The sequence below is a fragment of the Rutidosis leptorrhynchoides genome, chromosome 6 (genome assembly GCF_046630445.1).
Source record: "Rutidosis leptorrhynchoides isolate AG116_Rl617_1_P2 chromosome 6, CSIRO_AGI_Rlap_v1, whole genome shotgun sequence".
In the NCBI taxonomy this organism is placed as follows: Eukaryota; Viridiplantae; Streptophyta; class Magnoliopsida; order Asterales; family Asteraceae; genus Rutidosis; species Rutidosis leptorrhynchoides.
The window spans coordinates 40198509-40215900 of NC_092338.1; the positions used below are offsets into that span (position 1 = coordinate 40198509).

Sequence of the window (17392 nt, forward strand, 5' to 3'; positions counted from 1 at the left end):
CACTTAATACCTAAAACATATCATTAAACTGTTTCGTTTAAACAAACACGTGATTCCACGGGTCATTTCACCCGTAGATAAATATATATTGCACTATATAGTCATTGTGTTAGTGTTGTATTTGTCACAATTATATAGCATTTGTACAAACATTTTCATCTAATAAAATTTTGGCTTTTTCAAAGAAATAAAAATAGATTAAACATAAACAAAAGCATAATTGTTTACAAACCAAAAGCATAATTGTTTAAATAATTGTTCTAACTAGTTGTAGAGCCCTCGCTTCGCGCCGGGGGCTCCGTTTTGAATGCGAGTTAAAAAAAAAAAGTCTTGATCTATTTTGTAAAAAAGAATTTTTTTCGACATCTAACATTGAAGGGTTGTTCCTTTTGTGAAAGTTGCTTCTTTTAGCGTTCGGGTTTTATTTAAAAAAAAAAAAGTTAGTAAAGTGGGGGTTCGATTTGTATTTTAATAAAAGTTAGGGGGTTAAGTTTGTGAAATTTGAAAAAAATTTACGTATAAAGTGGGAGTTCGATTTATATTTTAATAAAAGTTAGGGGGTTAAGTTTGTGAAAATTGAATATTAGTAAAAAAAAAAAGTTAGTAAAGTGAGTGTTCCATTTGTATGTTAATAAAAGTTAGGGGGCTAAATTTGTGAAATTTGAAAAAAATATACGTATAAAGTGAGGGTTTCATTTGTATTTTAATAAAAGTTAGGGGGTTAAGTTTGCGAAAAGTAGGAGAAAGAATAGGACTATTCATTTCGCCTATACCTTTTAGATATAGGTATATAATATATAATATATTAAACATAAATAATTGTTACTCGATTATTTTTCATTGTTAGTCTAAACTAGATGTGGAGCCCTCGCTTCGCGCGGGGGCTCCGTTTTGAATGCGAGTTAAAAAAAAGTCTTGATCTATTTTGTAAAAAAGAATTTTTTTTGACATCTAACATTGAAGGGTTGTTCCTTTTGTGAAAGTTGCCTCTTTTAGCGTTCGGGTTTTATTTAAAAAAAAGTTAGTAAAGTGGGGGTTCGATTTGTATTTTAATAAAAGTTAGGGGGTTAAGTTTGTGAAATTTAAAAAAATATACGTATAAAGTGGGAGTTCGATTTCTATTTTAATAAAAGTTAGGGGGTTAAGTTTGTGAAAATTGAGTATTAGTAAAAAAAAAAAAGTTAGTAAAGTGGGGGTTCGATTTGTATTTTAATAAAAGTTAGGGGGTTATGTTTGTGAAATTTAGAAAAAAATATACGTATAAAGTGGGGGTGCGATTTGTATTTTAATAAGAGTGTAAAGTGGGGAGCGATTTGTATTTTAATAAAAGTTGGAGGTTAAGTTTGCGAAAAGTGGAAAAAGGAATAGTACTATTCATTTAGCCTTTGCCTTTTAGACATAGGTATATAATATAATATATACTAGCATTTATAAAATCTTGGCAAGTGTTGTTGATCAAATAAACAATAGACAATAGAAATAAACAAATACATAGCAAATAACTAAAACAAGGTAAGTGTTGATCAAATAAAATTATACCCAACAAACAAATACAATGATGAGTTGCAACTGAAAAGATATATGCACAGTTGCACATTTAGTTGCACTTTTATTTCTTTTATCGTTATCTGGGTCGAATTCGCCACCTCTATATATCTTGCATGTTCAGTTACACTTTTGTTTCTTTTATCGTTAATATTTACGGCTTACATGAAGGGTTTGGTTTTAGTATATGATAAAGGGTTTCTGGGAATTGTAAGGTCATGACTCATGAATACAACTCTGAGAAACTACCTTTTTTTTTTTAAATGGCGATATCGACATCGAATGCTACTATGAGAAACTACCTAGTTTGTAAATTGTTTACCCGGATTAAAAAACTATGGCTATTTGAGCTGGCTGAAAATTATAATAAACTCCAGAACTATTCACATTGGAGGGAGATGTCTTTACATATAGTAGATGAGCATGTTGAGGCGCTTAATGACCATTAAGTCTTGGGTAAAGTAGCAGCTAACGCACGGGCAGATTTTGGTGGGAGGCTTTTCAGAATTGGCAGCATTTTCTTACCATATAGTGATATTAAGTGAGATAGGGCTCCTCCTATTCGAAGTTTAACTTGTCGTGTTTCAAGTGGTGAGATGGCTACTTGTGCAAATACCACAACCAAATCAGAAACTAGCTGAAGGATCTGTTGCACATTCATCAGTAAGTATACACCAGGGAATCATGTTAGCAATACATTTACCAAATGCTGATTTACCAAATGGGTAGTAGTAGTAGAGGTGGGTAATTTGATCCGTTACCTTATAAACGAGTTGATTTGGGTTATGTTTTATCGCTAACGAGTCAAAGGGGTAAAAAAATAGCTTAGAAGAAAACAAGTCAAATTGGCCTAATGTGTCAAAAGCAGCCGAAAGTATATGTTTAATGCATGAATCCCCCAAAATCATTTTATTTGGGGAGAAGATTATTAGTTAACTAATACTTAAGATTATACTAGGCACATTATTTCTCCATAAAGAAATTAGAAAAAGTGGTCTGGGTCAACCCACATCGTTACCCAACTAGACTGACCCACCCATTTTACCACCTCTAGGAAGGAAAGTTCGTTCTAATGAAGTACCTGTGAGTTGGATGATAAGACAAGGTGGCAGACACAACTATATACATGGACAGATTCCTCGTGATCTTCTTTTAAGGGAAGAACTCGCAGGAGAATAGGAAGAACCTGAAAGAACATGAAAAAACTATTACTAGTACAGTAAAACCTCTATAAATTAATGATGTTGGGACCGGCATATTTTATTAATTTAGCGAGATATTATTATATCGATAAATTAATAAATTATTAATTTAAAAAACCGACTTATATTTTTGATCAATTTTCAAATTAATGCATCGGCATTTGAAATTATTATGTCCGTTCACCTTACCTATTTGAATAAAGCATAAACAATCAACTACAAAATTCTCATGTACGGACGGCGTTCACACATTAATGAACTTGTCAAGTTCAATGTACATTGGGATTTTAAAAAAAAATAGTAATTATTAATTTATAGTTTCGATGGGACTAATATATTTACATTGGATTTCAAAAAAATTATTATCTTATTATTTTATCGATTGGGGTTCAATTTTGTACAGGTCCCAAGTTGGGACCGGACAAATTATTAATTTTATCGAGGTTATTAATTTATCGAGTATTAAATTATAGAGGTTCTACTGTATGTACATATGGCAAAATCGGCTGGTTGAGTAACGGGTCAAAAAGGTATTTTGGTGTGAGTCAAAACAAGTCGAAAATGGTTGACCAAAAACACAATTTATCCTTTAGTATTATCATTACAAAATATATAGTGCCATATATGGTTACAAAAGTTACTTAATCACTAATGACAAATTTTTTCTGAATAAAATGCTGTAAGATGGTTTTATGAATTAATAAATACACTTTGGGCGATTTTCAACCCATTTTTTTTTTGAAACCGTCTATGCTGATTTAATACCCCTTAGAGATAAAACATAGCACAAATCAACCCTTGAAGAGTAAATAGTTTGAAATTGCCAAATCAACTAGTATGACAACCTGATTTAATGGAACAGATGCCTGGTGAGCAACAATCATCTTTGAAACTGCACTAGCAGCATTGTCCCTTACAGAATCGTCTACCTCAGACTCTCCTAACAACGGGTAAAGGCATTCCAACGCATCACTCAAGTATCTGATATATAAGGGAAGGAGCAAACCTCATCAAAACAATACCAAAATGGCCAAAGATTAAATTTTTGAGTTGTGGTCTACAAAAATGTAATGTTTCACTTGGCATATATATAAAGGTAAATGTTTGAATATTATTCATAGACAAAAGCAGAGTTGTGAGAGTGTATCGATTACTGCACACCCTTATACGAACGTTTGAAAACAGGTAAACACTTCAAACAGTTAATATTATAAGTATAAGGAAAAGTATACTTAAGACTGCGGTCGCCACCATTCTTGCACAACTCTCCGAGACAGAATGCAGCATTCCTCCTATTGGTTGCTGATGATGAAGCTAATTCTTTCAGTACAAAGGGCATCAATGGCTGAAAAAAGGACATCATTCCAGAAATCAACTTCAATAAAAAACATAACTTCCTGAAACCAATTGCTAGTGGAACAATATATCCACACAAAAAAAGTTACATCTATATAGCCAGAAATTGGAGCACCCATATTTTGAGCAACTTCAGCAAGACATGCAACCACCATGGTCCGATCTTGTGTTGAGTGTGATCCTTTCTGCAGCCCCATGATTTAACAAATGTTAGAGAAAGAGTGACTAATGAAATAGAGGTGTCAATTTCACACCATTAATTTATTATTGAGCAACTTCAGTTCATCCTAAATAAGTCAAACAAGTAAAATGAATACATAGTTATTAGGGACAGTCGGAAGCCACGCAGAGGTTTAACAGAATGTGTTAGAATATAACTGGAATAATATAACTTCTGATATCCTATTTGACACGATAATCCAAGCTGAGAAAGCATTTGTCATCTCTACAATATATAAACATGATAGTCTATATAAAGCTCACCGCAAACTCCATTAATGGATCAAATAGAGTTGCAAAGATAGGTTCGAAATTGGGACCCATAGTTTTCGCAAAAGGAGGAAGGAGGTCTGTAACAGCATCCATGAGCACTTCATCATGTGCATGATCATCTTCCTCGATATCACTGTCAGATTCTACTTGTTGACAGACTGATTTCTGCCTTAACAATACTACTGTTGACTCTACAAGCTGAGACATGTCTGCATTCAAAATTTAAAAAAGAATAGAATGAGAACAATTTATGGAGTGTTTCTAAAGTGATTATGCAATAGTTGGTAAAAATCATACGATCAGAAGTGCTAGGAATATGACAATTTTAAAAAATAGTATATAGTATACAATTCCAAACACTGGTTAGCATTGGCACCTCCAAGAACACAACATAATAATAATAATAATAATAAAAAAAAAAAAACATACGAGGTTCAATGGCGGCATATCCGAAATCCTTAATGATCTCTGCTACGCTCATGCAACATTGAGTGACCACTTCCTTGTCATCATCTTCAATCATTGTCTTGATATAAATGGTCATCACAGCATCTGGAATTTCATATATCATAAGATATCAAGTTATCGACTTACACCTGAAGATCCATGAAACTTACCAAGGAGTGGTTTTGACTTTAATGCTCCGTCCTGCAAAATGGAACATGAACTTACACACAAAGTAGGAGGTTATGAAAGGTGGTGAGTAGTGATTATATCTGCATGTGCATAGGGGAGCAAAATTTTATAATATATTAACACTTTAATAGTCACTATATGGGATACTACAAGACAAGTATTTTAGAAATATAATTTAAAAAGGAGGGATGAGGGAAGAATCAACAACCATCTATTAAATGCCATTTATGATGGGCAGATGTCAAATATCAAAATGGGCGAGGAAGTACTCTTACATTAGGACCTTGTACATAGGCATGTGCAGCTGTTAAAATATCTGCAACAGAAATACAGTCATCACTTTACATGATGTTGCTATAGTTCTCAACTTATTATGATATATATAAGCTAAGATGGACACATAGCACATTCATCGTAACCTCAAACCAATTATGGAAACTTACCATGCTTTAAATATATTTCTATTGTGTATCTGTATAGATATAGATATAGATATAACTTATCAATAAAGCATAAAGCATTGTCCATTTAAAGGGAGAAACTTGGTGAAACAAGAAGCTGTTTTTATTACTTAAGTTAAAGTATCGTATGTGCATACCAAATTTATGATAGACAAACACACTCATGTTTGAAGAGAACTATCTGTCACTTACGTTTCAAACCAGTAATGGCCTGAAGTCGGACATCTTCATGGAAACAAGCTGAATGTTTCACCATAATCTTCAATGACTCTTCCACATAACTTGAGATAATTAAAGAAATCAGAATTACAGTTCTAGGTGCTTTTATATTTTGACAGTGATAAATATAAATAACCAAAAGGATACGGGGCATAGGCACTTTTTGTATGAAGTGCAAATAAACCAAGGGCTTGAGTTGCAGCAGCTTTTTCATCTAAAACCCCGGTTCTTATTCTGATATCGCCCACTCTTGGTTCATCTTGAGTTTCATCATCAGATGAAACTGCACCGAGGCCTACAACATCTTCATCCTCATCAGAATCCTCAATATTAACAGCAGGTTCATCATCAAGATTGCAAGAAGATAATACCAATGGTACAACATGGGGAAGATACTGTTTACCAGAACATCTTCCAGACATTAAAACACATGTCAAGCAACGTAAAAGATAATCCAAAGTAAAGTGCATACCTGAACCATTCCATCTTCCAAAATTTCTGCCATGTTGCTAAAAAGTCCATTAGTATACTCACGAAGTTCACTGTACCCCAGTACATATCCCTAAGTCGTTTGTTATTAGTTAGACCATTTCAAGATTAACCTTCAAGTAGATGACAAATTCTACCCATATACCTAAAAATGGGTCGATTCGGCTTAACGTTTCATCCATAATAAAAATGGTCAGATCTGAATGTTAGACCAATAGGAAAAGGGTCAAATGGGTTGAAAGTCATAGATGTGTGTTTTGTGCATAAATTAATTTATTCAAACAATTGAATATTGTTGAATTTGACCCACCAATTACTCAAAAACACTTTCAAAGATTTGGACAAAAGGTGTTTCAGCTGAACCTGTCTTATCACCTACTAGGAATTTCCCAATTTAGAGCAGTAAGCTAGCCAGCCCAACAGCCATTTTACCATATCTAGCTGTACTATAAATAGAAATAATGATAGTATTATTACAGAAACTGAAGCTTCAATAAAAGGTAGTAAAATGGGTTCCATCATCTCCCTTCCAGCAATCATTGCAACTATCCCGACCAGTTCAGTAGCCCTGGCTCGTGAACGGAGGTCCTCGGCATTTGGAAGAACCATAAATTTTTTCATTAGTTTCAAAACCCTTTCAACATAAGGGACAAATGCTTTCTGTGCAGCAGATGCAATCGAAGCAATTGCAGACTGCATAAATTAAAGAAATGTTTGAGAAGTTCACTCATCAATCAGGCCAGGTGTAGCATGAAGAAAGCATCATTACCAAACATGCTTCCTGTAACTTTCTTGGGCTATGTTGGAGAGATTCAAGTAGTTTTCCCATCAAAGGATCAATATATGGGACAATTTCCACACCCATGTTCTCACAGAATGCTGACAAAGCGTAATATGACTTCTCCTGCAAAAAGATTGAGTTACATATGAAATTAGATATAACTATGACCAGTTGGGACAGGTGGGTAGACAGTCAAAACAAGTCATTTTCATATGGAGCAAAATGGGTCAAGTTGGGTTGCACTGAAGCACTTCTTACAAAATTAGTTACTTTTATAAATAACTAGTGTACCAGATATGATTAGCTAATTTGATTTGGTTATCTGGATAAAATGAGTTATTTATTCATAAAGTTTTTTATGTACCTGCTTAACCTGTTAGATACTCCATTAAGCATAACCCAAATCGACCCAATCGAAAGTAAACGTGTAACAATTGACACCCTTAACTATGAACGTGACATTCATTAAGTAACTAATCACTCTATGATCTTGATGTACCTTCACATCATCTGATGCATCTTCTAAGGATCTTAATACACGAGGCAGAATCCTTCCATAATGAGAGATAATTTCTGGATGCAGATACTCAGCTAATTGACCTAATGCAAACGATGCAGCTCCTCTTACAACCTCTTGAGGATCTCTTAAAGCCTCTAATACAATATGAAGAACAGGTTCAAGCTTTTCTTTTATCAGTTCCAAACAACCTTTTGTTATCAAACCCAAAACTGTAACAGAAGCTTCTCGAAACTTTGGATCAACGTTACGAGTATTCTCAGAAGCAAATTCAAAAACAGGTTGAAACACATGCTTTGACAAATTCACAGACATAGTATCGAGAACTTCTGCAGCAGCTTGATCTGGTGAAAGATCATCATCTTCATCACTGTTGGTTGCCTCTGTAAGCAATGAGAACATAATTTGGAGGATGGGAATGACTAACTTATGATTCTTTAGTGAATTTGGTTTATATTTTGCAAGCCACGAAATAATTTGAATAGCCTGATGACGAGTGTTAATTTCTAAATTAGAACTAGAGCCAACTTCAAGAGAGAACTGTACTATGGCTTTGATCGCTTCTTCTGGAAGGGGTGTGGGAGATTCGATCAGCACATCGAATATCTCGAAAGCAATTATGGCAATACCTTCCTCACCGGAGGCCAAATATTGTCTTGAAATTTCCAATATGCTGGGGACAACTTCACATAACTTAACCTGTATGTATATAATATCAATGTCAGAAAATATATTTGACATACACATAACCAAGTTTTACAGTTACCAGCAGAGCTAATAATGTCTGGTGGAGAGAGTAGATGGACTCACCACTTGAGATTCATCGTGAGTGGACTCGACAAATGCCCCAACTGCCCTATTCAATAACAGAGTTTTGAAGTACATTATATGATAATAAATATAAATATTTATATAAGGATAGTTCATCAAAATTCCAAATTGAAGATTCAACAGAAAATATTACTTGAGAGAAGCCACTCTAATGCCACTGCTCTCATCTTGTAGGCATTTGAGTAGAAGTAATTGTGATTCTGCAAAATATGGTCCGAATGAATCCCCAGTTGTCTCTGTTAAGGAGCTGAACAATAATAATCCCACCTTGTAACATGAAATATAGTTAGTTGAGGTTGATCCAAAACGGCCTATAATACACGCCACTGTAAGGTCAAAACTGAAGCAGAAAAAAAAAAACCCTGTGATTTCTCTTGCAGAAAATAAGTTGTGCACTAGTAAATACGATTAAAAAAAAAAAGTTATGTTAATATTTGTGTTTATGTATATAGACATTTAAACACACAAACTAGAAAAGAGTGCTCTGGACAAATAGTGGTTAGATTTGATTTAAAAATGAACATTAATTAATAGACTACAATTCTCAGAATCAACATTTAGATTGATCAGGACAAATGAAGCACCTCTCTCATATCTTCTTGTGCACTTTGACAGCACTGGAATACGAAGGGTAGTAGATCTGGCCATTCCCCTCCTGGAACAGCAAACTTCGCAATGATACTCACTGCATTTGCACTAGCTCTTCTAACAGGTAGACTGACAATGCAAGATAGTCAGAATGCAATCAGTTTAGCTTTTGGATTAAGTAAAGAAGCATGGCATGAATAAACAGACGTAAAAAATGTATAGAATCCAAATTATAAACACAAACTAACGCATACAGAAGATAAGACATTATAAAGAATCCGAGGTGGTTAATGACATTGAATGGTTTTGTTAATGTCTAAAAAGGAGCATTAACCTTTAGAAGCATGATCTTTGTGTAACAAAACACAGAAGCCTCCATCATTTAACTAGGTCTCTTCAAGGTAAAAACCCCTAAATAACCTAAAATGCCCAGTTCTTTATACTCTGTTAGTCCTCTGCAAGTGTACCCTAGTTTCAACAATATTCATGAGTTGCACCCAGCCATAGTTTCACATGTATTCTATACCTTTATTAGGTTGATTCATGCTTAACGGTCTACTTCAGCACTATTTAAAAATGATTAGTTTTAATTAGTAAACATTCGATTATTAGATATTTTTAATAATAAAGAGTTGGGTTACAATGACTTCAGGATGAAACCTCAAATGGTAAAATTAGCACTTCACTGATATTGCTAAGGTTATTAAGTTTGGCAATAGACCGTGTCGTTTTCTTTCTGTTGGTTAAGTTGCATGTTTTTCTTTATTTTTTAAAGCTTTTGCTAGTATTATACTTGAAAGTTTCCAGCCTACAATCTAGAAGCTCACCTTCTAGATGTTCAAAGTAGCCTTCTTTGAACACCATGTAGAAGAAGCAAAGATGAACACGATGACGGCCGCCCACCATCTCCGTTCACACCCTTCCACCGCCATAGAATTTTTACTATAAATAGAGGTGCAAACCTCAATTGTAAATCATCCCAAATCATTCAGAGAAGTGTAATCACAACCTAGAGAGTGTGTGTGAGTTTGAGAGTTTTTTTGTAAGAGTTTTGTAATACTCTGTAAATCTATTCTTGTGAGTAATAGAGTTGTTTTTCTCTCAAATTTATATCTACCAACGTCCAGGCGATCCCCTCTTCCTAACAAGTGGTATCAAGAGCTTAGTTAGAGACGTTGGTTGAGTTTTTGGGTCTTCTGAAGTTTTCTCAAAATTCAATTTTGAGTGTACCATTGGATTCGTCTCGTCGAACCGAGTCCAACGCAAAAAACGGCGACTTAAACGGAGTTATAACGAGCCCAGAAAACGCGGTCAAAGTTTGGTCAACTCGCCGGAATCTCGCCGGAGAAGACTACCGGTGCCGGAATTTTTGCCCGAGAAGACGATCACTGTAGCAATTCACTGTAGCGGTACTGTAGCAATTCTGAAATTTTACAATTTGGTCCCTGAAATTTTCAGAATTTCATTCTTGGTCCCTGAAGTTTATAAAAATTATAATTTTGCCCCGTAAGTGGAATTTAAGCCGCGAAGTGTTTATTCCACCATTTTCAACCGTTCCGGACGTAACGGTGATCTCTGTTTTCTACAATTCAACCCCGTTTGTGTTGAAAAATTATTTGTAAGGTGATAATGTCCACAGAAGAGTCAACATCATCTTTCGGAGCTATGATTATGCTCACAGCCACAAACTACACGCTGTGGAAACCTCGAATGGAAGATCTCCTCAGCTGTAAGGATTTGTTCGATCCTATTGAATTGAAGGGTATAAACCCTGATTCTGCCAAAGAGAAAGAGTGGAAGAAATCAAACCGAAAAACTATTGGTCAGATCCGTCAATGGATTGATCATAGTGTCTTCCACCATGTTGCACAAGAGACAGACGCATATGTCCTCTGAAAAAAGTTGGAGGACATGTACCAGGCCAAGACTGCTCGGAATAAAGCCCTGCTGATGAGGCGTTTAGTCAACATGAAGCTCAAAAGTGGAACTTCAGTTGCCGAGCATACCAGTGAGTTCCAGAGCTTGGTCAACCAGTTATCGTCTGTAGAGATGCCGCTTGGCGATGAAGTTCAGGCGCTACTGCTACTTAGTTCCCTTCCCGATAGTTGGGAAACGCTGGTAGTAACACTCAGCAACTCAGCCCCGAATGGCAAACTTACCATGTCAATGGTCAAGGATGCCCTATTCAGTGAAGAGGCAAGGAGAAAAGACATGGGCACAGATCAAACCCATGCCTTTGTCACAGAGAATCGGGGGAGACAGCGAATGAGTAGCAAAAATAAATGGAGAGGCAGAAGCAAAAGCAGGGGCAGGTCAGCTGATGGCAGAAAACCAACATATAAATGTCATCATTGTGGATTAGAGGGACATATGAAGAAGAACTGCTATAGATTGAAAGAGGAACAAGGTCAAAGTAGTTCACAGCCGAAGAATAAGGGTGGAGAAACATTAGTGACTATCTCTGGTGATGTAGCTTATTGTTCAACCCATGATGAGACATGCCTTCACGTCTCACGAGAAGAAACAGAATGGGTGGTAGATACTGCAGCTTCATACCACGTGACTCCATACAAGGAATACTTCACAACATACAAAGCTGGTGACTTTGGAGTTGTGAAGATGGGAAATTCCAGTTCCGCTGAGATTGTCGGAATTGGAGATGTCAGGATAAAGACAAGTTCTGGGAGCACAATCACTCTGAAGGATGTCCGCCATGTGCCAGATCTTCGGCTGAATTTACTTTCTGGGATAGCTCTCGACAAACAGGGCTATGATAGTCATTTCAGTAAAGGCACATGGAAATTGTCAAGAGGCGCTATGATAGTCGCTCGAGGACACATTTGTGGCACACTGTACAAGACTCATGTGAAGATCTGCACAGACAGTATTAATGTTGCAGAAAAGGAGGCTTCACAAAATTTATGGCACCAGAGACTCGGTCACATGAGTGAGAAAGGGTTGTCTACCCTAATAAAGAAGGAGCTTATCAATGTAGACAATGATGCTGCACTAGATCCTTGCAATCATTGTCTGTTTGGTAAGCAGCATAGAGTCTCGTTTAATTCCTCTTCAACGAAAAAATCAGAGTTACTCAGTCTGGTACACTCTGATGTTTGCGGTCCCTTGGAGGTTGAATCAATTGGCGGCAATCGATACTTTCTGACGTTTATCGATGATACTTCTCGAAAGGTGTGGGTATATTTCTTACGGACGAAGGACCAGGTGTTCGATTACTTCAAACAGTTCCATGTCATGGTAGAACGTGAGACAGGAAAGAAGTTAAAGTGTCTTCGATCCGACAACGGCGGTGAATACTCTTCCAGGCAGTTCGATGCCTATTGCAGATCAAATGGCATCCGACATGAGAAGACGGTCCCACGTACCCCTCAAGATAATGGTATAGCAGAAAGAATGAACCGAACAATCATGGAACGTGTTCGGAGCATGCTCAGTATGGCTAAGCTGCCAAAGCCATTCTGGGGAGAAGCAGTCAGAGCCGCTTGTTATTTAATCAACCGATCTCCATCAGTACCACTGAATTTTGAAGTTCCGGAGAAACTTTGGTCTGGAAAAGATCCATCATACTCTCACTTAAGAGTATTTGGATGTTTGGCGTACGCACATGTATCCAAGGAGCTCAGGCAGAAGCTGGATGCAAGGACCACTCCATGCATATTCATAGGCTATGGAGATGAAGAATTTGGATACAGATTATGGGATCCAAAGGAGAAAAAGGTGATCAGAAGTAGGGACGCAGTGTTCCATGAAAGCCAGACAATAGAAGATATTGAAAAGCCCACAATATCTCAGAAGACAAATGTTGCTGCTCAGGTGCCAGAGGCAACAACGGAATCATTCTTGAGAAATGAATTTTCAGTGCAGGAAGAAATTCCAGAAGTAGAAGATAATGAGAAAAATGACGGTGCTGAGCAGGGGGAGCCACAACCCCATCTGCCAGACGTTCCAGAACAATCACAAGGTCAAGATGATGGTGGATCTCCTCAGAATGTTCCAGAAGTTCGTAGATCTAAACGAGGTCGGATTCCATCGAGTAGATATCCAGAATCCGAGTACCTTCTACTTACTGAAGATGGAGAACCGGAGAGTTTTCATGAAGCAGTAACTCATAAGGATAAAGAAAAATGGTTGCTCGCAATGCAGGATGAGATGGATTCTCTGCAGAAAAATCAAACTTATGAGATTGTAGAACTTCCACGCGGGAAGAAGGCACTGAAAAATAAATGGGTGTTCAAGCTGAAAATGGATGGTAGTGGAAAAGTGGTGAAATACAAAGCACGACTTGTAGTCAAAGGATTCCAACAGAAGAAAGGGATTGATTTTGACGAGATATTTTCACCAGTAGTCAAGATGACTTCAATTAGAGTCATACTTGGATTGGTCGCAAGTATGAACTTGGAGCTTGAACAGATGGATGTAAAGACAGCTTTTCTTCATGGAGATTTACATGAAGAAATTTACATGGAGCAGCCAGAAGGTTTTGAGGTTTCAGGAGATAATCTCGTATGCAAGCTGAAGAAAAGTTTGTACGGTTTAAAGCAGGCACCTAGGCAGTGGTACAAGAAGTTTGACTCGTGCATGGTGAGTCACGGGTACAAGAAAACTGCAGCAGATGAGTGTGTCTACATTCAGAAGTTTTCTGAAGGAGATTTCGTTGCTCTTCTACTTTATGTAGACGATATTTTGATCGTAGGGAAAGACGTAACGAAGATCAACCAGCTGAAGAAGAAACTCTCTAAGTCTTTTGACATGAAAGACTTAGGACAGGCTCAACAGATTTTGGGAATGCAGATAACCCGAGATAGGAAGAATAAAAGGTTATGGCTATCTCAGGAGAAGTATATTGAACGAGTGCTTTCACGTTTTAATATGAACAATGCCAAACCTGTTAGCATTCCATTAGCTAACCATTTCAAGTTAAGCAAGAGTTCTTGTCCCTCATCCAAGGAAGAGATCGGGGAGATGTCGTCAGTACCATATTCCTCAGCAGTTGGAAGTTTGATGTATGCGATGGTGTGTACAAGGCCCGATATTGCTCATGCAGTGGGAACGGTGAGTCGTTTTCTCTCGAACCCCGGGAAAGAGCATTGGGATGCAATAAAATGGATTCTCAGATATCTTAAAGGTACAAAGAATCTATGTCTTTGTTACGGGGGAGCTGATCCAATCTTGGAAGGCTATACAGATGCGGATATGGCCGGAGATCCTGATAGTAGGAAATCTACTTCAGGATTCATTTACACTTTTGCAGGGGGAGCTGTTTCATGGCAGTCAAGACTACAGAGGTGTGTTGCATTATCCACAACTGAAGCAGAGTATATTGCTGCCGCAGAAGCTGGAAAAGAAATGTTGTGGTTAAAGCGTTATCTCCAAGAATTTGGAATCAAGCAAAAGGAGTACAAGGTACATTGTGACAGTCAGAGTGCTCTAGATTTGAGCAAGAACTCTATGTACCATTCCCGTACAAAACATATTGATATTCGCTATCATTGGATACGCGAGGTAATTAATCGACAACTGTTGAGACTAGTGAAGATCCATACAAAGGAGAATCCTGCGGATATGTTAACAAAGGTGGTGACTCGAGAGAAGTTGGAGTTATGCAGAGACATAACTGGAATGTTCGTGGATTCGGCTGGAGGGGGAGAATTGAAAGTTTCCAGCCTACAATCTAGAAGCTCACCTTCTAGATGTTCAAAGTAGCCTTCTTTGAACACCATGTAGAAGAAGCAAAGATGAACACGATGACGGCCGCCCACCATCTCCGTTCACACCCTTCCACCGCCATAGAATTTTTACTATAAATAGAGGTGCAAACCTCAATTGTAAATCATCCCAAATCATTCAGAGAAGTGTAATCACAACCTAGAGAGTGTGTGTGAGCTTGAGAGTTTTTTTTTTGTAAGAGTTTTGTAATACTCTGTAAATCTATTCTTGTGAGTAATAGAGTTGTTTTTCTCTCAAATTTATATCTCCCAACGTCCAGGCGATCCCCTCTTCCTAACAATACTCGTATATAAGTAGTTATGAGATCAACGCTGGCTAACCATTGTTATAATTCTGAGGTACTCCACTGCATCACTAGATGAACAAGAGAATTTTAACCAGAATTATGCACTTCCTCTTTTAAACATGACTTCCTAATCAATCTTATTTTGATAGATAAATCATTAAAAGATAATCTAGGCAATTTTCACACACGAATCCTAGCAGAAAATATACCAATGCTGCTTGTAGACACAAATTTGTACAGGTTAATTACGTTTAGCTACACATATCATGATATATATAGATGCAATTAATTGTAGTAATTAACACAAATGAAGAATTGAATCATCAGATATAAAGTTCGATTAACGAAATTCGAAAAATAATAAATAAAAAAAAATCAACCTGTTTTCCGTAGTAATGCTTTCAATGAGAGATTGTTTAACAAGCTGACGAAGCTCATCGGAAAGTTTCGGCCAGTGACCGGTGATCTTTTTACGGAGGATAACGGCAGAAAGCTGCCGTACATTAGGCGTTTTTGCAGACCGAATATGATCGATGAGTTCGGAAACCACCTGTGGATCCCTAGCGAGACGTTTAATTTGATCTTCCGCTTGCCGTCGCGCCTCGTTGTCCGGCATAAGAAATTGAAGCAGAAGAAGCTCCAATGATTGCGACATTGTTATTTTCCCTTTCTCTGTTTCGCGGTCTACACATCTATATGTTGTACGTATAGGTTGGAAGATGAAAGGAAAGGGTTTTGTTTTTGGCGCTGGAATCACGTTTATGAGATTGATTTAGGGAAACAGGCCATTAGGGTCCGTTTCCTTTTTCTGTTTATACGGTGGTGTGTGTAAGGTTGGTTTGTTATAATTTAGTAGATTATAACTATTTTTTTTATAGGCTTGATTTTTGAAATATATTACTAATATTGATTGATATTGATATTATAGAAGAGAGAAGAAGAGATTAAATATTCTATATTTTAAAAATGGTGTATTGATATGCTTACATTAGTTCGATATTTATACTACATAAAGTCATTCACAACTGCACAATTTATCCAAATGCAATTCACATGTTTTTGGTTGTATATACAAAAGTTGTCGGCCACAATATTTATAACACTCCCCTTTGAACGACAATTTTGTTTTATTGTAGATCAACTACGAGTTACTGCCTCGTTAAAAACCTTGCTAAAGAAAACTCAGTGGGAAAAAACTTTAGCTAAGGGAAAAAGAGTGCAGCGTGGAGTTGACTGAAATGTCCCGTTCTTATTGATTAAAAACGTTTCATATTAATTGATTTCGTTGCGAGGTTTTGACCTCTATATGAGACATTTTTCAAAGACTGCATTCATTTTAAAACAAACCATAACCTTTATTTCATCAATAAAGGTTTAAAAAGCTTTACGTAGATTATCAAATAATGATAATCTAAAATATCCTGTTTACACACGACTATTACATAATGGTTTACAATACAAATATGTTACAACGAAATAAGTTTCTTGAATGCAGTTTTTACACAATATCATACAAGCATGGACTCCAAATCTTGTCCTTATTTAAGTATGCGACAGCGAAAGCTCTTAATAATCACCTGAGAATAAACATGCTTAAAACGTCAACAAAAAATGTTGGTGAGTTATAGGTTTAACCTATATATATCAAATCGTAACAATAGACCACAAGATTTCATATTTCAATATACATCCCATATATAGAGATAAAAATCATTCATATGGTGAACACCTGGTAACCGACATTAACAAGATGCATATTTAAGAATATCCCCATCATTCCGGGACACCCTTCGGATATGATATAAATTTTCGAAGTACTAAAGCATCCGGTACTTTGAATGGGGTTTGTTAGGCCCAATAGATCTATCTTTAGGATTCGCGTCAATTAGGGTGTCTGTTCCCTAATTCTTAGATTGCCAGACTTAATAAAAAGGGACATATTCGATTTCGATAATTCAACCATAGAATGTAGTTTCACGTACTTGTGTCTATTTTGTAAATCATTTATAAAACCTGCATGTATTCTTATCCCAAAAATATTAGATTTTAAAAGTGGGACTATAACTCACTTTCACAGATTTTTTACTTCGTCGGGAAGTAAGACTTGGCCACTGGTCGATTCACGAACCTATAACAAATATGTACATATATGAAAGGACCCGTTCATATACATTATAAACGATTCACAATAGTTGATTACATCGCGAGGTATTTGACCTCTATATGATACGTTTTACAAACATT

General features: G+C 36.5%; 1 protein-coding gene across 1 annotated transcript; it reads right to left on the reverse strand.

The window, feature by feature from the left end:
- Positions 1–1546: 1546 nt before the first annotated feature.
- Positions 1547–15946, reverse strand: LOC139852014 (uncharacterized). Its single transcript, XM_071841229.1, has 19 exons — positions 15529–15946; positions 9114–9246; positions 8663–8796; positions 8509–8554; positions 7681–8397; positions 7170–7304; positions 6878–7093; positions 6384–6473; positions 6059–6306; positions 5885–5973; positions 5507–5547; positions 5213–5243; positions 5025–5147; positions 4587–4804; positions 4193–4288; positions 3980–4092; positions 3593–3728; positions 2627–2731; positions 1547–2191 (listed from the first exon to the last, which is right to left on the reverse strand). Exons 1-19 carry the CDS (start codon positions 15801–15803, stop codon positions 1991–1993), a joined length of 3147 nt encoding a protein of 1048 aa, XP_071697330.1. The 5' UTR covers positions 15804–15946; the 3' UTR covers positions 1547–1990.
- Between the last annotated feature and the right edge of the window lie 1446 nt (positions 15947–17392).